Below are 20987 nucleotides of genomic sequence, written 5' to 3'. Positions count from 1 at the left end.
CTGCTAAATCTTGGCTTCTTCATGTCTGAAAAGTTACTATTTATTTCGTACCTTGAAAGGCTGTTGGTATTCAGTGGGCCAATATAACATGTCCTTTATTTTTTTTATTTTATCTATTTATTCTTTTTTGTTGTTAAAGATTTTATTTATTTATTCATTTGACAGAGAGAGAAAACACAAGTCGGCAGAGAGGCAGGCAGAGGGAGAGGGGAAAGCGGGGCTCCCCGCTGAGCAGAGAGCCCTACGTGGGCCTCAATCCTAGGACCCTGAGATTATGACCTGAGCCGAAGGCAGAGGCCTAAACCTCTGAGCCACCCAGGTGCCCTATTTTTTTTTTTTTCCGGGTTTTTTTTTTTTTTAAGATTTTATTTTTATTTATTTGACAGACAGAGATCACAAGTAGGCAGAGAGGCAGGCAGAGAGAGAGGAGGAAGCAGGCTCCCTGCTGAGCAGAGAGCTCCATGCGGGGCTCGATCCCAGGACCCTGGGATCATGACCTGAGCCAAAAGCAGAGGCTTTAACCCACTGAGCCACCCAGGCCCCCCCCCCCATTTATTTATTTTTAATTATGTTCAGTTAGCCAACAACGTTATTAAATGTTTATTGATCCTTAGCAAGAGTCAGGCACAGTAATGGGCACTGGGGATGATAAAAACTTATCTGAAGGCTGTGTTCTGAATATGTTATACGAAAGGACTCATGTTACTCATCCCCATTTCACAGATGAGGACACTGAGGCACAGAGGGGTTCAGCATCTTGCCCACAAAGCCAGTAAATGTTAGCCTATTATTCCCGGAGTGAAGAATGATTATGCCACACACTGGGGGGAAAACAAAGCCTGTGCCTTCCCAGGACTCCCGTTTTGGAGGAAAGTGCAATCTGGATACTACAGGGACACAGCTTATGATAAGACAAATAGCCATTTATTTCCTTTCCTCCTTTCCATGGCTAAAAAGGAGAACCACATAAAGAGGAAAAGAAAAACTGAGCGTTTGTTTCAACCCCTTTCCTCCCTTCCTCAAATAAGCTGTTTTGTGATTACTGCTGTCATTCACCTCAATCCGTACATCAGTGATTCTCACACCTGCATGAGCCTCAGAGTCACCTGGAGGACTTGTAAAGAGTGTGCTGGGCCACTCCCAGATTTCTGATGCAGTCGGTGCATCAGGGTGGAGGTGGAGAATCTGCATTTTGATCAAGTTCCCCAGTGAGGCTGACGCCTCTGCTGTGGGAGCACACGTTGAGAACCGCTATCCCGGAAGAGGTGAAGCACAGTGTTCCCATTGCAGAGGTGAGGAAACTGAGCCTCAAGAAGCCTAGGTCCTCACGACAAGCTACAGCAGTGACAGGATTCGAATGCAGATCTTTCTTGACTCCCGAGCCCGTGTTATTTCTACTAGACCTGAGTAAGAGATTGAGTACTTGAGGACTTCCCCATTCCACGTCTGTGTATTTTATTCTAGAATCTCTGTTCTTGAAAGACAAAGTTAAGGTTCTTCAAGTGGTATTTTCATTTCCAAAAGGAACAGAAGATGGTTTCTAAAAATTCTTTTGCAGGGCACCTAGGTGGCTTGGGCATCCAGCTCTTGGTTTTGGCTTGGGTTGTGATCTCAGAGTCATGAGATCGGGCCCCAAGTTGGGCTCCACGCTCTGCAGAGTCTGCTTGGGATTTTCTCTCTTTCTCCCTCTGCCCCTCCCCCTGCTCAGGCAGTCTCTCTCTCATAAATAGATAAATAAATCTTAAAAAAAAATTTTTGTAAATGTTCTTGCCCACCCACCCAAGAATTCCTCTTCTAGAAATCTATACAAGAGAACAATCCAAAATTTCAGCCCCAAATGCAAAGATGCTAAGTGTTTTAATGAAAAACTGGAATCTAAATACCCAATATTGGGGCACCTGGGTGGCTCAAGCAGTTAAGCATCCGCCTCTTGGTTTCAGCTCAGGACATGATCTCAGGGTTATGAGATCGGGGCCCACATCAGGCTCTGCGCTGGGCGTGGAGATTCTCTCTCTCCCTCTCCCCCTCTCCCACCACTCATGCATGTGTGCTCTCAAAAAAAAATAAAAAACTAAATACCCAATATTAAGGAACTGGTTAAACAAATCATGGTATATTGATATGATGGAGTATTATGAAGCCATTAAAAATTCTTTATTTAGAATTTTTATAACATGTTGAAGTAGTTATAATATTAAATAAAGTAGAACACAAAATTAAATCCAATAAGTTCTCGATGTTATTAAAACACTGAAAAAAAAAAACTGAGGGAAATAAACAAGAACATTGACAACAGTTGTCTCGGCTTTTTCCACGCTTTCTACAGTGAACTTTTTAGAGCAGATAAACCATACATTTTTCTCCTACTGATAAAGCATGACAGATATTTTCAAGATCCTTCTACATTTAGTCCACTCTGGAATAACCAGGAAAAGCAAAAATGAATTTTAAAGTTAATCTTTTAATTCCAGATTACATCTCCCCGACCTTAGAATGTACACCATTTTAAGTAAAAAAAAGGTGAAAAGCATTCAAATGACAATCATTATTATAAATATGAATACGAATAGAAAAGACTAGAAGGCTACCTATAAAAATGATAAAGCGGATAATTTTTGATTGGCAGAATTATAGGACTTTTAAAATCACTTCTTAACAATAATTTTTATTACATTTTCTACAGTGGACATCTATTACTTCTGTAGTAAAAAGTCTTGGCTGTTTTTCTTTTTAAGAGACAACCACCAAGCAAATTACAGCGCCATCTACACAGTGGAATATCAATGGTCATTTTTTAAATGTTGTAGATTGTTTAATGACATGAAAAAAGTTTGATCTATATTAGCTGACCATACTATAAAACAGTATGTTCAGAATGATCCCATTGTTTTGTTTAAACACAACCAAAATGTCTACATATACAAAGAAAATACAATGGAAGGAAATATGCCAAAATGTTAACAGTGTTTTACCCTAGGCAGTAGAATTAGATATTATTCTTTCTTATTTTCACTTCTGTATTTTGGCAAATGTTCCTCTGTTAAATATTACTTTTCCAGTATCCAAAAAAAAGCTCTTTAAAAAGCTACATTAAAACAAAAACTTACATTGTTAAATAAGAGAAAGACAAAGAAATGAGCAGGAGTTATCTTGAGAGATCCTCCTTTCAAAAGGCTTCCCAGCTCCAAACCAGCTCTGATTTCTAAATCAAGCTGGCCTTCAGCATCAAGAGGGCAGTCAGCATCAATCTTTCCTCCTATTCAAGACTTAATAATGCTTGAGCAGGACACTGGCTCCAACAGCAGAGGTCACCCCTCTTGATGGGGCCAACATCCATTGTCGGGAAGTTTTAAACAAGACCCTGGCAGAGAAGAGGGTCTAGGGTAAAAATGTAACTGCCTTCCAGGACTACAGATCTGATTACAAGTAAATATAATTTATGATCATTGATGAAAGAGACACACTATTTACGTTGCAAAGAACACACTAACTATAGAATTATATTCCCAGGCCTGGTAGAGACCTCTGAGACCATCTGAAGACAATTTCTAGGACACTGTCTTTAGGACGTTATGTAAATATTGACTAGAAACAGTAACAGAGATGTCATGCTGGAGAATCTTAGGTAAACAGTTCAAAAGCCTGGCTTCCTGTTTACACAATTTTAAGTCACTGCTGCTAGCCACAAGGTGATTCAGCATTCCCATTTAATCTAAGAATTTCTTGATTTTACGTATAATAAAAGGGACTACAAAGAACAGCTGAGATGCCACACAACACAGGAAGGAACAAAAATAAACATACAGCCATGTGTCTTCCAGCCTAAACAATGAGAAATCTATGCAATTAGACTAGCAGTTCAATCTATTTCCAAATCGCTATCCTCACTGTGACAGGTGGCAGAGTTACGCACAGACGTCAGCACCAAGACTTCCTTTTCGGGGAGCAATCCAAATTCCTGTAGAAAAGCTTCAAGGTCCACAGCAAAGAAATCTTCCCCCAGCTGGTCAGTGACACGAACAAAATTGCCAATCAATTCACCTCCCTTGTAGATCAGCAGGGCAGGAAGGGCGTTCCTGGTGAAGCGACTGCTGGCCCCAATAACCGAGCTCTTCACCCGGCAGAATTTGACAGCTGGGTACTCGGCAGCAAGGCAAATCATGCAGCCATTCATGGCTTCGGTCCCAGGAATGCCGTCCTCATAAATATGGACCATGATGAGGGTGCTTTTCTGTTCTTTATCAATCATGTCTAAAAACCCTTCTCCACTGGGGATCTCAAAAACCTGCTTGAACTGGGGCCCTCTGTGAAGCTGCTGCCGCATCTCCTCCATCCTCTGCTTCCGGTACTGCTGGAGAAACTCTTCATCATCTTGGTCCTCGTTCATCATGGCGAACTCCTTCAGAGTCATCTGCAGGACGACCGGCAAGTGAGCAGATGCCACACAAACCCGACTCTGCGCTTGTAGGACACACCCGGGCTCACGGGACGCGAGGAACCATGCTCAGTGCTCTGTATGCATGAAAGCCCGCAGGACTCTTCCGAGAACCCCATCGGGAAGGAACTTTCATTGCCCCCATCTTGCCATAATAATAATAATAATAATAACCTTGAGATTTTTAGCACCAGTTCAAGAAGGTAGGAGCCCAGGATTCAAACTAGATTTTGTAAAACCCCAATCTTGGAACTACTGCGTTATGATGCCTCTCCACCCAAAAAGGCAGCTAATATCACTTCATGACTTTGGTTTTTTTCATTCAGTCTTGACAATGGATTAATTATTTTATCCATTGTGTCATTTTTGGTAAAAAGACAACAGGATAGTAAGGAATTTTAAAAAGAACACTCACCGTTCTTGCTCTGCATCCCCCCCCACACACAAAACACACAGTCACATATACTCTCTAAAACTGAATGTTGCTTTTTATTACCAGTCACAAGCTGAAATTATTTTTGCTTTTTTTAACAGCAGCTGTAGGTGTACCAATGAAGCCATAACCTGCTTTTGCCTCTTGGCATTATTACATCATAAATATCTCCTCATGTTTCTAAGTATCTTTTTTTAAGAATTACACATAATGTGCCATATTTTGCTTAATTTCCCTGTTTCTGGCATGGAGCCAGTTTCCGGCTCTGTTTTATGGCACATAATCCAGCAGGACAAGGACAGCTTCTCTCAACTGCCCCATGTGGTCATGTGATACATTGCTTCATCTGCTCTAATCTCAGTATAAGGAAGCCCTGGAAGCTGCAGGCCTGAAGCCAGCTTATGTTACAAAAGTATCTTCCTTCTCCTGGTCTGTTGCGGCAAGACATCCTTGCACCTAGCTCTGCCTAGTATGGCACAGAATAGAGGGTGGGCCAGGGGACAACAGTAGATCAGAATGGACATTTCTGCATCACGGCCAGCACCATCCTTCCCCCCAGCTCCCAACTCTCCAGTCTATCTGGGCCTGCCAGAGTGGCTCTTTTTGACTGTAACTGCTCAGAAAGAGCTGTTTCTGAGCTGTCATGGTCAGAAAGTCTCACGTCCCCAAATCCTTCTCCTGCTCCAGGAAAATGACTCCTCTCTCAATCTCCTTATGTGCTCCCTGATCCTGGCCAGTAATTTCCAGCCAAGAGCTGCTCTGGGCCATGGTCAAATGATCTCAGGCACTCCTAGACATTCATCCATCTTCAGAGGGCAGGTGGGGGGTCTAGATGGTCCTTTTGATACGGGGGAAAATAAGAGGGTCAGGGACCTAGTTCCAAATATCTTCCAGAGTATCCATTTGCTTCTACTGTGTGGCCTTGTTCCACTAAATTCTCAAGAACAGGCTTCTGGTGAAACAGAGCAGCATCACAGAAAGAGCAAAAACATCTGGCTGGAGATCCTACTTCCCATCAGCATTTACTGGTTGCACACCCTGAGCCAAGGCCCTCTCACCTCCAACCATTGCATCATCGGTAAAGCAGGGATAATGCCACCGACCTCAGAGGGTTATTCCTGGCCCAACGTAAGGCCTCAATAAAGGACAGAAAACTCCCATTTACTCAGCACTGTTAATGGGCCAGGCTCTGCACTGGGCTTTGTACCCCGACTGCACTGTGAGGTAGAAACGCTGACCTCACGTAACCCACGACAAGCACATCCCCACGGGGCGCCAGTGGCCTCGCTGAGAAAAGCCCGGCGGGAGGGGGGATGGGGGGGGCTGCTAATTACCTTTGCACCAAGCTTCTCCTGCAGCGCCTCCTGCTTGTGCCGCTCCTCCTCCTCATCCAGATGGGACCTGCAGGTCATCGACAGCTTCTTGACCAGCCTTTCCATCTCTCGGCACTGCTCCTCCCTCTGCTCTGTCTCCAACTGTTTGAAGCGGCGCCAGTCATTTATCACCCCTTTTGGACCTGAGTGGGGGGTGAATGCGGAGGTGACAGAGAAGAGTGGCCAGAGGACTACGGGCCTGCTCACATGCGGCCGGAGCCTGCGCCATCGGGGGCACAGTGACGTGCACACCGGGCAGCGTGGCTTGCCCTGATTAAATGGATGAGCTAAGGCCCAACATCAGGAGGGGTGCTAAATAAATTATGATTTAGTTACTCAGAGGAAAATAAGGCAACTCATAGAAAGAGTGCGGTAGCTCTATGTTCCTTGCCATGACAGATGCTCAAATATATTCGGTCCAAAATAAAGGAGAACAAAATGCAGAACAATATCATGGTAGGATCGTCCACTTTTCAGAAAAGGAATTATATATGTGTGTGTGTGTACATATGTATGGACATTTCTTTATGCATGCGTACCTTTGTATGTTCACAGAAAAAGAACCAGAAGGAAATGGCAACAGTTAACAGAGGCTGTCTCTAGGTAGGGGGATCCAAGGGGACTAGTGGGACAGAACCGTTACTTTTTTCTTTCTACATTCATACATTCTGTATTATCCAGATTTTTTTTTTTAAAGATTTTATTTATTTATTTGACAGAGAGAGAGATCACAAGTAGGCAGAGAGGCAGGCAGAGAGAGAGGGGGAAACAGGCTCCCTGCGGGGCAGAGAGCCTGATGCGGGGCTCGATCCCAGGACCCTGAGATCATGACCTGAGCCAAAGGCAGTGGCTTAATCCACTGAGCCACCCAGGCGCCCTATCCAGATTTTTATAACAAGACTGTGGCAGGTTGTTCTGTTAGTCAGGTTACCCCCAATCCTCCCTTCCCCCTGCCATGTGATCTGTAGGACCTCTTACGGCATGAGTATATGCATTTCCGGCTCACTGATGTTGGGCTTGGCCACGTGACTTGCTTTGGCCAATGAATCCTAAGCAAAATATTTATGAGCCGTTACATGTTTTCAACAGTCCTCTCTTGCTCGCTAGGCTTGGTCATGAAAAGGCACGTCCCAGTCCAGCGTTGCTCCTTCAACCCGGCGGCAGATAAATGAAGCAAGGGCAAGGCTGCTGCTGACCCACACCAGTAGCTTATAACACATTTGAGAAATACACCTTCACTATCACAAGCCACTGAGGTCTGGAGGACCTCTGTTACCGTGGGAAAAAAATATAAAAATCTCTATGAAGAAAACTTTAAAGTTCTACCAAGAAACGCAAAGAAGGATGGAAAAGCAATACCGTATTTCTGACAACATCACGTCACAAAGATGCCAATTAACCTTAAATTAATCTATATACTTAATGCACTCCCATGTGTGCATGCTCCTAAATTTGTTTTGGAAAAATAAGAAAGCAAAAGTTAAGGGGCACCTGGCTGGCTGAGTCAGTACAGCATGTGCCTCTTGACCTTGGGATTGTTCGTTCAAGCCCCACGCTGGGCATAGAGCTTACTTAAAAAAAAAAAAGAAAAAAAAGCTGGGAAAATGATGACAAAGAAGAGTATCGAGGTGGAACCAGCCCCACTAGATACTGAAACCTGTAACACAGTAATGAAAAACAGTGTGATATAGCACAGTAAAAGACAAATCAATGCAAGAGACTATTAAGTGTAGGTAAAGACACAACTACAGGGAGGAATTCAGTACATGATAAAACTGATGTTTCAAAGCAACAGAAAAAAGATGATTTATTCACTAAATGGTGTTGAAACCACTGGGTAACAATATGAAGACAAAAAGAGGGCCCTACCATATTCCTTGTACCAAAATGAATTCCAGATGAATCAATATTTAAGTGAAAAAAGAAAGAAAGAAAGAAATCATGAACATACTAAGAAAAAGCATGGGAGAATCTTCTTATAATCCCGGAGTAAAGAACTTTTCAGTTTTCAGAAACAAAAGTAAGAAAGTATAAAATAATGCTTTCAGGAACATAAAAAAAAAAAAGTTTTCTGCCAGAAAAAGAACATAAAATCAAAAGACAAACAACAAATTGGGAGAAATAGTTACAGCTCATACCACAGACAAGCTTCCTTACTATTTAGCTCCCTAAAAAGATAAAGACCAACCACCAAATTTTAAAAACGTGTAAAGGATAGGAAAATATCTCCTAAAGAGGCTCAACATCCCTCTTGAAAAAGAAAATAAAACCACAGTGAGTTACCCTTTGTCATCCATCAAGAGACAGAGATTCCAGATTCTGATAACACAGCAGGAGGGCAAGTGTATGGGGAAAACCATACTGATGGTTACATATAAAACAGCGTCACCTCAATGGCCACAATTTGGAAATATTAAAATGTAAAAGTGTAAATATGCCATTTCTAGGAGTTTATACCACCACATAGTATGGATACCTATGACTTCTGTGATATCAAACAACTATGAATTTGAGAAGCCAGATTCAAAAGCAAGTCAGTCTGCGTTCATTGTGTGTTCATGGTCTGTGTATGGTGTGCACGCATGTGTGCACTGTGCACTGAAACGGCTAAAAGCACGCACAGGGACATGATGACACGAGGCTCTCTCTGGGAGTGAAATTGGAATTAGAGAGAAGTGATCAGGAGATACATATTTCACGGATATTTGTTAAACCCGATCCCAGAGCTCAGAGATGTCCAGTACCTGTGTTAACTGAGATGCCTTCGCCTGCCAACTCAGCATCTGCAGGCATCGAAGTGCCGGCCAGCGCACCCCTGCCTCCGTCCTTGTCCTCGTGGTCGCTGTCCTCATCGTCACTGCTGCTATAATAGTACTGCAGCTTCTCCCCCAGCAACTTATCGTCCAGGGTCGTCATGGTGCCTGAAGGAGGCAACGTATCAGGCTCTTTGGTGGCGTGAACCAGACAGACAATGGGCTAGGGACTCACTTATGCTAAGATCCTACTATTTTTAAGACCCAAAAACTGATTTTTTTCATAAGCAGGATCTTAACAAATCCATGCCATCACCCTGGGTGACCGGGTCAATCGTGCTCTTTGTGCAGAAGGTAAAACTGAAGCACAGATAAGGGAAGGCTCTTTGCCAAGAACCAGCAAATGGTGGAGCTGGGATCAGACCCCAGGGTACCCGACTCCACCAGACTGAGGGTGTCAGTCACTGTCTTCCGTATACCATAGCAGTACCAGCGTGTTGGCTTGGAGGAATCTACTTACTGACTGGAGGTTTCACCTACACATACTTTTAGGATTTCCTAATCGACTATGGCTGCTGGGTAATTGTAAACGGGGTCAGAATCCTCAGGAAAAACTCCAAAAAGCAGCATCAAGAGTATGACGCTGAGTCACCATTGGTCAGAGTCAATCACTCATCTGTCCCTTGCCTTCAACTTCCTTGAAGAGCTCAGAGACCGTGTGGATGGATGGGCTCTGAAAGCCCTACCAACTCTGGTTAAAAGAAGGGCCCTGACAAGATCCTACTAATTCCCAAAAGTTTAAAGGGCAATGGTTGGAGCCAAGACTCTGCATCAGAAGATGCCAAGGGCACTTGGGGAGAAAGGTACTGCTTAGCTCCTCAGAGGCCAGCTTGCCCTTCCAGAAGTAAGGGTGACAACCTGAGTCCCTCCTCTAAGCATTGCAAACATGCTTTCTTCATTAAAGGAAGGAAGGGCCTGTGAAACTCCGTTACAGCGTGGCTCTCCCACGGGGCAATGGGTTCCTGAAAGCAGGGGCGTCCAAGGTCCAGCGCAAGGTCTCCGCACCATTCACTAAGCACAGACGGACGCAGTCCGGGTCGGCGCGGGAACGCGAGACCCCAGTGGTCAGGGAATGCGCACAGAAGGCAGGGCTGAAGGAAAGAAACGTGCATATACCGGGGGTCCGGGGGCGAGGAGGAGCCGCGGGGGGGCCAGAACCAAACTTAAAGAGACGAAGAGCAGTCTGGGCGGAGCAGGATGGGCGGAGAGACTGGGCTGGGGTGCGCTCGGTGAGGGCGGGGCCTCTGAAGAGGACGCAGCTAGGGCGGGGCCCGTGGAGAGGCTCCCGGAGAAGGCGGGGCCGGCGGAGAGGGCGGGGCCCCAGAAGGGAGGAGTCGGGGGTGGGGCTGAGAAAAGCGGAAGGGCTGGTGAAGGAGGCGGGGTCGCAGGGGGCGGTGAGGGTGGAGCCAGCGGAAGGGCGGCAGAGGGGCGCTCGGAACTTTTGGGGGAACCTAATGGAGGTGGGACCAGAAGAGGGGGCGGGGCATGGGAATCGCGGCGGCCGTGGAGATCGAGGGGCGCGCAGACATCACCTCCCACCCGTGTTCCATGCCCGCCGCTTCTTGCCGACTGACCTCAGTGCAGTTACCCCGCCTAGCTCAGTCCGGATCCTTTCGGGCCGGCAGCTCTGGGCACTTCGGAAGGAAAGAAGCGCTGGGTTGGAGGAAGAGAAGTGGATCAGCGCCTTGAGCTCTAAGAGAAAAGCCGCCGGAGTTCCGACTGCGCGAACCAATGAGGCGGCCTTCCTGCGGTCGGGCGGACGCACGCTGCCCAATTAGGGAAGGCCTTCTCCCAGGCTGAGGGAAACGCTACGGGTCCTTCTTTGGGACAAAACACCTCGACGTCTGTAGTATTCTTCAGTGGGCTTTGTTTTAATTTAAACGAAAAGTTACCTTGTATGTACCTAGTTTATAATACTAAGAAAAATTTGTTTAGGTATCTTTGACATTTTTGAAACCATTCCACTTGTGTTTTTTATTGCTTCTTAATCACATCGCGGCCCTTAAAACAAGACAGACTCAGAGACGTTAAGTATTTTGCCCCAAAACACACAGACTTGCATTAAAAAAAAAAGAAAAAATTGCTAGGACCCTGACAACGCTGGTGAATTCCTGAATTGGATCCTGGAATGGAAAAAGGACATGAACGGGACAACTAGTGAAATAAGGTTTATTAACAATAATAGTGTATCAGCAGTATTGATAATTGTACTATGGTAAGATGTTAACCTTCGACAATTCAGGGTGAAGAATATAGAAGTCCATGTTACTTTTGCAACTTTTTAAAAAATCTAAAATGATTTCAAATTGAGGCCTTATTAAGGTGTCCAGTACAGCCATAAAGTAATTCATAGAAAGCTTTGTACAAACTGAATCATCCAAAATAACCCTAAAACAATATACTCCAAAATAGGGCTCCTAATCTGAGGGAGAGATCCTCAACTTGTGGTCCTGCAGGTTGTCTGGAAATTGGTATATGTGCCCATTTTCCTAAGAAGAAGTTGGTTCAGGCTATCAAGAGTGAGAACTCCGCTTCCCAAATTTAAGAACAATTCATCCTATGGAGACCTTATGGTGACTTTTTGTGTTTTTGTTTGCAGAGTGAATCATCTTAACTCAATCAGATTTTTGTGTTGAACAGGCAGCCAGCTGGAGGATGCTTTTGATCTGCCGTAGGTGACAAGCCAGAACCCAGCAAGAGAGCTTCTGTAAGGCAGATTCCCCATAAATACCTGTTAAATGAATGCATTTGCTTTTAATTCTGTTTTTCTGACATCTCCCTGAAGCAAGGATCTTCTTCATCCCTGGTGGTGTTTTGTCCTTCAAAATTCACTTTGAGGGGGCGCCTGGGTGGCTCAGTGGTTTAAGCCGCTGCCTTCGGCTCAGGTCATGATCTCAGGGTCCTGGGATCGAGTCCCGCATCGGGCTCTCTGCTCGGCAGGGAGCCTGCTTCCCTCTCACTCTCTCTGCCTGCCTCTCTGCCTACTTGTGATCTCTCTCTGTCAAATAAATAAATAAAATCTTTAAAAAAAAAATTCACTTTGAGGGTACCTGGGTGGCTCATTTGGTTAAACGTTTACCTTTGGCTCAGGTCATGATCCCAGGATCCTGGGGTCCAGCCTCCTGGGCTTCATGCTTAACAGGGAGCCTGCTTCTCCCTCTCCCTCTGCTTACTTCTCTCTCTGCCTCTGCACCTCCCCCTGGTTTGCTCTCCCACTCTCTCTCTTTCTCTCTCTCAAATAAATAAATAAAATTTTAACAAAAAATTTTTTTCACTTTAAATTGAAGGCTGTAATCCTCAGTGCTACCCAAGGATCCTTGTTTCTCTGGGCAGGTTACCCTCGCATTCACTGAAAGGAACAATTCACATCTCTTTCCTCAAATCCTCAATGCTCTTTCCCCTCTCCGGGCTCAGTGTATGACCTTGGCTCTTATTTCGCCCAAAAAAACAGAAGCCGTCAGGAGCTAAAGACGCCTCAAAACAAACAAAACGATCAGAAGCAATCAAAAGAGACTTGCACTTGTGTCCACCCTCAAAACCTACCAGCAACCTCCTGCATCCGTACCTACTAAAGGACCCACTGCTGCAGTGGCTTCTGCTCCTCCAGCCTGGTAAAGGACTCTTCTGGCAATGACCTCCCCTCTGTCCCCTGCAGATACAAGCTTGCTCTCTACAGCCTGCTAATTTGCTTTCCTGGTTCTCCTCTCCAAAAGAAAAAATCCGCTCAGATACCATTTACCACCATTCAAATTGTTAAAAATCAGAAAGTTTGATAACAGCAAGAGTATGGGGGAATACATTGCAGGTGAGGTGTAAATTGATATAGCTCTTACACAGGAGATACATTAGTCAATAATGCAAAAATATATACCTTTACTCTTAATCATAGGAAACAAACTGAGGGTCCCTGGAGAGGAGGGGGTGTGGGGATTTGTCATTGGGTGATGGACATTGAGGACAGCATGTGATACAATGAGCACTGGGTATTAGATAAGACTGCTCAATCACTGAATTCTCTACCTCTGAAACTAATAATGTACTATGTGTTAATTTAAAAAAGAACATAGGGAACAGTGAATGACTGACTAAAGTTTTCAGGAGAATCTGGCTCAAGGTATTCAACAGTATAAAAAATATAAATACCTTGTTAATTATATATTTGCTGTTTCAACATAGAGAGAATCAACAAACTATAAAAAATACTTTTAAAGATCTAATTTTTTTTTAGCCCAGAAATTCCACTGCTGGAAGTTCATCCTTTCAATATACTTGCATGAACATAGTATTTAGTTTGTTTTTTTTTTTTAAGGCAAGTTGGTGGAGAGCATTATGTATTAGTTTCCTGCCTTCTGCGTAAAAAATAGAGACAATGTTATTTGTTTATATTTGCTCAAAGAAAAACATTAAAGAATATGTAAGAAACAGAATGGTTATCTTCAAGGGGCAGAGGTAAGTAAGAACTGGAAGGCAGACTTTATATATAACTTTATATGTGTATGTTCTAGAGTTTAAGAGTAATTTTGGGGGGTGGCTCAGTTGGTTAAGCGTCCGACTCTTGATTATGGTTTGGGTCATATCTCAGTGTCCTGGGATCAGCCCCATGTCCCGCTCTGTGCTAGGCATGGAGCCTGCTTGAAGTCTCTCTCTTCCTCTCCCTTGGCTCCTCCCTATCCTGCTTGTGCTTTCTCTCTCTCCAAAAAAAAAAAAAAAGAAAAGAAAAGAAATTTTTTTGTTCTTTGGAGCTAATACTACCTGAAATTGTCCCTTCTGGTACAGTTTTTTTGTTTGTTTGTTTGTTTGTATGTATGTATGTATTTATTTGACAGAGAAAGAGATCACAAGTAGGCAGAGGCAGGCAGAGAGAGAGGAGGAAGCAGGCTCCCTGCGGAGCAGAGAGCCCGATGCAGGGCTCGATCCCAGGACCCGGAGATCATGACCCGAGCGGAAGGCAGCGGCTTAATCCACTGAGCCACCCAGGCGCCCCTCTTCTGGTACAGTTTTAAGGCTGATTTTCATTGATGTCTCTTAATATATTCACTCTCTTGGGTATATATGACTGAGGGATATATCTAGTGGTGTCCTGCTGAGAATATAGTTTGACATCTGTCGGGAGTGAGTATGTCTATCTATATGAGTTAGTTACCTAGCAGTATTCAACAGGACTGCTCAACGTAGCAGAATTTGGGGATGGTATGGACAATGACATTTCCGTCTAATAGGAATACCACGTGTAATTTATAGTTCTTAAAGTGTTTTACTTGTAATGTTCTTGTTTATCCGAAGAGTATATTGAAAGCTTTTCTTAGCGGGAAAACCAAAATCCATAGCTGTTTTGTGACTATTAAAGCATTTGCCTTTTATCAAGGGAAAATCTTGAGCCAGCTGAAAGATTTACACACGGTTATTAAACATATTTGAGGTTTTGAAGTACCTGAATGAAATTCATATAAAGATGCTTAAATGCCTTGAGGCATGATGGGTTTCAATTCTTGCTCTACCCTTAGAATTTTTCTGGATTATGATAATAAGACATAAAATGGGATTTGGTCTTCCACTGAGTTTTCCACCAAAATTTTTGTAGATTTAGAACAATTTGTCCTGTCATTTGTTTTGGGTTTTTGTTTTTTAGCTTTATTTATTTACCTTAGAGGGAGAGGGAGAAACAGAGCGCAAGGGAGTAAGTGCAGGGGTCGGCACGGGCAGAGAGAGAGAGGGCAAGAGGAGCTTAAGCAGCTTCAGTGCTAATGGCAGAATCCAAGGTGGGGGGGGTGGGGCTCAATCCACGACCTTGATTGAGATTAGGACCCTGAGATCAAGACCTAAACAGAAATGCCAACTGAGCCATTGCACTTGTATTTTTTTCTATTTATTTACTTATTTGAGATTGCATGCATGGTGGGGAGGAGTAGAAGAGGAAAGGGGCAAGCTGATTCCCGGCAGAGTGCAGAGACACACCTTCCCATTTGCCCCGCCCCGCCCCGCCCCGCCCCGCCCCGCTGTGGCGAGGGCTCCAGGCAGGGCTCTGTCCCAGGACCCGACCCAAGCCTAAATCAGATGCTTAAAAGACTGAGCCACTTAGGAGCCCTGGGATTTTTTTCTTATAGAAGCATTAAAGGTCTAGAGACAGTTTGGAGTGACATTAAGCGGCATGAGGACTGTTTGGAATAACCAGTCTTTCTTTTTCTTTTTTTCTTTTCTCTCTCCCCCGCCCTTTCCTTCCTTCCCTCTTTTTTGGGAGTATAGAGCCAGTTTGTGGCAATTCAGTGTCTTTCTTATTTAGAAATTAAGCAGCCTTTTCTTCTTGTATTAATAATTATAAAATTAGGGTGCCTGGGTGGCTCAGTGGGTTAAGCTTCTGCCTTCAGCTCAGGTCATGATCTTGGGGTCCTAGGCTCGAGTCCCGCATGGGGCTCTCTGTTCTGCAGGGAACCTGCTTCCTTCTCTCGCTCTCTCTTTGCCTACTTGTGATCTCTCTGTCAAATAACTAACTAAATAAATAATCTTTTAAAAAATAAATATAAAAACAATACTTCCTTATATAATATTTAGATACATTTTTAAGTTTCAGAAGTGTTATCTTTGGTGAAGACTTTAATTCTGTTTACTGAAATTTTCTTTAGATGTTGGGTTGTCTTTAAGGAGCAATTAAATTTCTTTTTAGAGTTTTGATTAAGGCATCTGAGAAAAATCAGAAAACCTTTGTTTTCATAGCATTAGTAACAATATTTTTCTTTTCTTACACTTAAGTGTAAGGAACAAAATTTCCTCTTTAGAAATATTTGAGTTTTTAAATTTCATATATATTTTTAATCTCTGTAAGTCAATGGAGCTCCCCTTAATTTTTGAGAACTTATAGCAGATATAACCTTTATTCTGTTAATACAGTGGGTTACACTGATTGGTTTTCATATGCTAAAGAAACTTTACATTCCTGAGATAAACCCAACTTGGATATGATGTACTGTACTTTTTATAAGTATGCAAGCTTGATTGGTCTATCGATAATTTTCCCATGAGTTTCTCAACACGAAAATTGGTGTCCTGAAGACCTCCTGCCTGCATTGTCACCTGAAGGCTTCACTGTATGCCAGGCGCCAATTACCTGCACACATTCCTGTATAGCTCACCCGTGGTCCAGAGACTTGCTTTCTGCTGGCCAGCAACCAGTTCCAGCCTGGGAACATCAGCAAACTTCTCTGCTGTGCTGTGGGCTGAACTTCACCTTCTGCACTGAGGTCTGCACCACAGCCTTGGGAAGGGGGCCTCTTTGCAAGTATGTCCTTCTAATGGTACCAAATGGAATTTTTCATAGGACCCCATGTGGAATTTCCTTTTATCTTACAGTCATTCATTTATTAAATCTTAATAATGCTTTACATGAAATTTCCCCTGTATGGTTTCTGTCTCCTGACTGGAGATAAAGAGGTCACTAGGCCTAGTCCACACTTAGGGGAAAGGATCACACAGAACATGAAACAGAAGCTGGGTGGCTTTGGGAGCTCTATCAGTTCTCCCTGACTGTGGTTTGAGCCAAATGACGCTTCTAAGTAATAATGACAAGAGAGAGGATGGTGCTTCCAAGATCAGGTTACAAAAGATTGTGACTTCTTTATAGAGCCCCTCTCCCCCAGCCTCTCCCCCCGTCGCAGGCTCTTCCTGTTTGCTGCTTGGACGAACCAAACCACGATACTGATTGTGAGGGCCTCAAGTGGCAAGGAACTGAAGGCAACCTTCAACGGAAAAACCGAGGCCCTCATTCCAACAGCTGGAGAGGAAATGAATCCTGCCAACAATCCAGGGAGTGGGCCTAGCAACAGACACTTCCCCAGGTGAGGGGGGAGATGACTGAGGCCCCAGCCAACACCTGTGCGACCGGAAGCACAGAACCCATTGAAGTCACACGCAGATTCCTGCCCCAAAACTGTGGGATAGTAGATGCTATTGCGTTAAGCCACTAGGTTTGGGGGTAATTTGTTAGGTGACAATAGATAACCATATTAGATAACAGTATAATGGATAATACAATATAGATATAGATAATAATACAAGAGTTATTCCAATTTTCCTTTTGATTTTATATGTTTTGGAAATTGTACTTTAAAGGAATTTGTCCATTTTTAAGTTAAGACGGCCTAAGTCCAATTTATCCGTTTCTTTCAGAGGTAGCCCAAGTGCACCAATTTATTTGCTCAAAAAATACGAAACAAAAAACTTATGTCCACACAAAAATTCATATACAAATGTTTATAGCAGCTTTATTTGTAAGTCAAAAATTTGAAACAACCCAAATGTTCTTCAACGGGTGAATGTTTAACAAAATGGTACATTTGCTACTCAGCAGTAAGAAGGAACAGACTATTAATACATGTGACAATTTGGATGGGTCTCAGGGGAATTAGGCCGAATGAAAAAAGCCAACCTCAAAAGGTTACATCCTGTATAATTTCATTTGTACAACATGCTCAAAACGAAACATTTATAGAGAGAGGATAGATCAGGGGCTTCCAGGGGTTAGGGATGAATGAGGATAAGGGAGGGGAATGAATATGAATGTAAAGGGGTAGCATGAGGGGTCGTTGAGCAAAGATCCTTACTTTTTTGTTGTCGTTCAGTTCTCTTAACTTAGGAGTAGTGGTGGTTCCACAAATCACCATGTGCTAAGAGCTAGACACACACACACACACACCACGCCAGTGAGTGCATGTGAAGCTGATGACGTCGGAATAAGGTATGTGGATCTTTACAAATGTCGGTTCCCTGGTTTCGCTATTGTACTATAGTTATGAAAGATGTTATCACTGGGGAAACTGTGTGAAGGGTGCATGGGTCCTCTAGTATTTTTGCAACTTCCTGTGAATCTATAATTACTTCAGAATATAGTTAAAAAAAAAAACACATTTGAATTCATTGTCTCTCGGGTTAAAACATCTAGTTTAAATAGGTACCCAGGCCCCGCCAAGGCTCTCCATCCAGTTTCCAGAGAGGTTGACTTTTGAGTAAAGACCTTAAGAAAGGGAGTATCTCGAGGCGCCTGGGTGGCTCAGTGGGTTAAAGCCTCTGCCTTCAGCTCAGGTCATGATCCCAGGGTCCTGGGATTGGGTTCTCTGCTCAGCAGGGAGCCTGTGTCTTCCTCTCTCTACCTGCCTCTCTGCCTACTTGTGATCTCTGTGTGTGTGTCTGTCAATAAATAAAATCTTTTTTTTAAGATTTTATTTATTTATTTGACAGAGAGATCACAAGTAGGCAGAGAGGCAGACAGAGAGAGAGGAAAGGAAGCAGGCTCTCTGCCGGGCAGAGAGCCAGATGTGGGGCTCGATCCCAGGACCCTGGGATCATGACCTGAGCCGAAGGCAGAGGCTTTAACCCACTGAGCCACCCAGGTGCCCCAATAAATAAAATCTTAAAAAATAAAAAAGTAAAGAAAAAGAAAAAGAAAGGGAGTATCTCATCATGAAGATATCCACTGAGGGTGGGGAAGCATTTGTCTTTAGGGAATAACAAGCAGAAAAGCCCTACGGTGGAACCATGCCTAGTGTGGTGAGCACCTAAGTGGCCAGTGCAGCTGCAGCACAGTGAGCAAAAAACCAGAGAAAAGGCCTTGTTTTTCACTCTGATGATGATGCAGCTGAAGGGTTTTGAGCACAGCAGTGAAATGGTCAGACTTCACAGTTTAGAGGGATCACGCTAGCTGCTGAACGGAGGAAACAGCAGAAGCAGACAGCAGGAGGCTCTTCAGGCTAATTCAGGTGATGACAGATCATTGTGGCTCAGACCTAAGTGGCGAGAAGGGGTCAAATTCGGAATGTATTTTGAAGCTAGAACTGGCAGGATTTTGTTGCTGGACTAAGAGAGAGGGACAGTGATCCAGGGGAAGTAACAGAAATGGCGGGGGTTCGGGGAGGGGGTGTAGACTGGAGGTTTGGAGACTGTAGGAATCCCAGAAACTCTGTCTTAGTCACGTTAAGTTTGAGAAGTTTATCAGGGATCCAGACAGGGATGTTTGGCAGCCTGCCCTACCTGAAACTGTCTACAGTCCTGAGACTGTAGGCTCCCACCTTACAAAATCCCATCAGTTGACTGTATTATGTTCATTCTGGTTGTATTACTCATGATCTAAATTCACCTTTTATTTGTTTCTTGTCTATGCCTCCATCTATAATGTCAGTTTCATGAAGTTAGGGACTAGTTCACTCCTGTATCCTTTAGGCCTGGTGCGTAGTAGATTCTCATTAAGGTATCTGCTGAATGTCTCTAAGAACCATACCAGCCTGAACATTTGACAGTGGATGTTATTTAGTAACTTGGATAAGATAGGTCCCAAATCCATTTTCATCCATTACAGCAGTGGTTCCCAAATTTTTTGCACACTGGAAGCATTCGGGGAGCTTTAAACGGCAGATGCCTTGGTCCCACCCCTAGAGACCGAGAGATTGTGATTTAATCTGTCTGGGATGTGTTCTAGGCTTTGGGATTTTTTTTTTTAAAGGTTTTTTTTAATTTATTCGACACAGAGATAGAAAGCACAAGTAGGCAGAGCAGCAGGCAGAGGGAGAGGGGGAAGCAGGCTCCCCGCCGAGCAGGGAGCCCAATGCGGGGCTCGATCCCAGGACCCTGGGATCACAACCTGAACCAAAGGCAGACGCCCAACCTACTGAGGCACCCAGGCACCCCGGGATTTTTTTTTTTTTTAAGATTTTATTTATTTATTTGACAGAGAGAGACAGCAAGAGAGGGAACACAAGCAGGGGGAGTGGAAGAGGGAGAAGCAGGCTTCCTGCTGAGCAAGAAGCCTGATTCAGTACTCCATCCCAGGACCCTGGGATCATGACCTGACCGGAAGGCAAACACTTAACGACTGAGTCACCCAGGCACCCCGGGGCTTTGGGATTTTTAAAAAGATGCCTAGGTGATTGCAATGTGCAAATAAGTTTGGAACCACTGCACTGCGGAATTTTCAATTAAGGTTTTTACCTTCCTCTTTGTTAAAATGAATGCTAATTACTCCAACAGGTACAATAAAGGAGATAAAATCTTCCTGAACTTTCATCTCCTTAAGTTTCCTCTCCTTTGCTTGGATCCACTATCCCTGGTTCTTTCTCCTCTTCCTGATCTAAGTTGTCACTCCTGGGCTTACACAAGATTACACGTCTCACAAATACAGCTCTCTTCTCAGCAATGAGGTCTGGGACTCTCAGCCAAATCTTATCCTCTGTAACATGTAGATGTCCAGTATCTTCTCTCTACAACAAATCCTGTCAGTTGCTCTCTCCTGCTTCTCAGGTCCACCTCTCTCACCCTCCACCCTTGGTGGGCCATGCTCTGAACACTTCTTACCTAGACTGCTGACCTGGCTTCCCTGCCGGTCTATCTCCAGCTTCACCTACTCTACTACTGAAGTGATCTTTTTAAAATCCCAGATTGTTCAGATCATCTAACTTCCAAGACTCCCTAAGTGTTTTTATTATGGTATTCAATGTCCTTCATAGAGATTCCTACCTACCTCATCTAGCTATGTGAATTCAGGCAAATTTGCAAAGGTGTCTGCCTTGGTTTTCTCATCTGTAAAATGGTGACAGTAATGGTCCTAGATTTTAACGTACCTATAGCACTTAGAACCGTGTCTGGAACATGTTAAGTGCTTTAAGAGTTAGTTAGTCCTTAAACACTCTTTCCATTATAACATGGCTAAAACAGGTTCCAACCCCCACCATCACTACCTTTGGGAGGCAGAACAGACTTGAGTCCTGAATTCGGACTCCACTACTTTCTAGCTAGGAGATCTTGGGCAAGTTACTTAACATCTCAGATACAAAATAGGGATCATAAGATCTACAGTGAAGGACTGTTAAGATACAGAGTGGATTGCTGTGAAGGTAAAGAAGGTGCTCAGGGTGTTTTCCCTCTCTCTACCTGGTGACATGTTATTCAGCCTA

The 20987-nt window shown here is 43.9% G+C and overlaps 1 protein-coding gene across 1 annotated transcript; it reads right to left on the bottom strand.

Moving 5' to 3' along the window:
- Window positions 1–3003: 3003 nt before the first annotated feature.
- PDCL (phosducin like) lies at window positions 3004–10804 on the bottom strand. Its single transcript, XM_046023764.1, has 4 exons — window positions 10629–10804; window positions 8986–9162; window positions 6203–6384; window positions 3004–4411 (listed from the first exon to the last, which is right to left on the bottom strand). The coding sequence occupies exons 2-4, from the start codon at window positions 9155–9157 to the stop codon at window positions 3860–3862; spliced, it is 906 nt and encodes a 301-aa protein (XP_045879720.1). The 5' UTR covers window positions 9158–9162; window positions 10629–10804; the 3' UTR covers window positions 3004–3859.
- Window positions 10805–20987: the final 10183 nt, after the last annotated feature.

Source organism: Meles meles, chromosome 11, assembly GCF_922984935.1.
Source record: "Meles meles chromosome 11, mMelMel3.1 paternal haplotype, whole genome shotgun sequence".
NCBI lineage: Eukaryota > Metazoa > Chordata > Mammalia > Carnivora > Mustelidae > Meles > Meles meles.
This window is presented reverse-complemented; position numbering and strand designations above follow the sequence as displayed.

Coding starts and splice junctions, on each gene's coding strand:
- PDCL (XM_046023764.1), bottom strand. CDS start 9,157: ATGACGACCCTGGACGATAAGTTGCTGGGGGAGAAGCTGCAGTACTAT. Junction 6,385..8,985: donor AGGCATCTCAGTTAACACAG/GTACTGGACATC, acceptor CCCCCCACTCAG/GTCCAAAAGGGGTGATAAAT. Junction 4,412..6,202: donor AGGAGAAGCTTGGTGCAAAG/GTAATTAGCAGC, acceptor GTCGTCCTGCAG/ATGACTCTGAAGGAGTTCGC.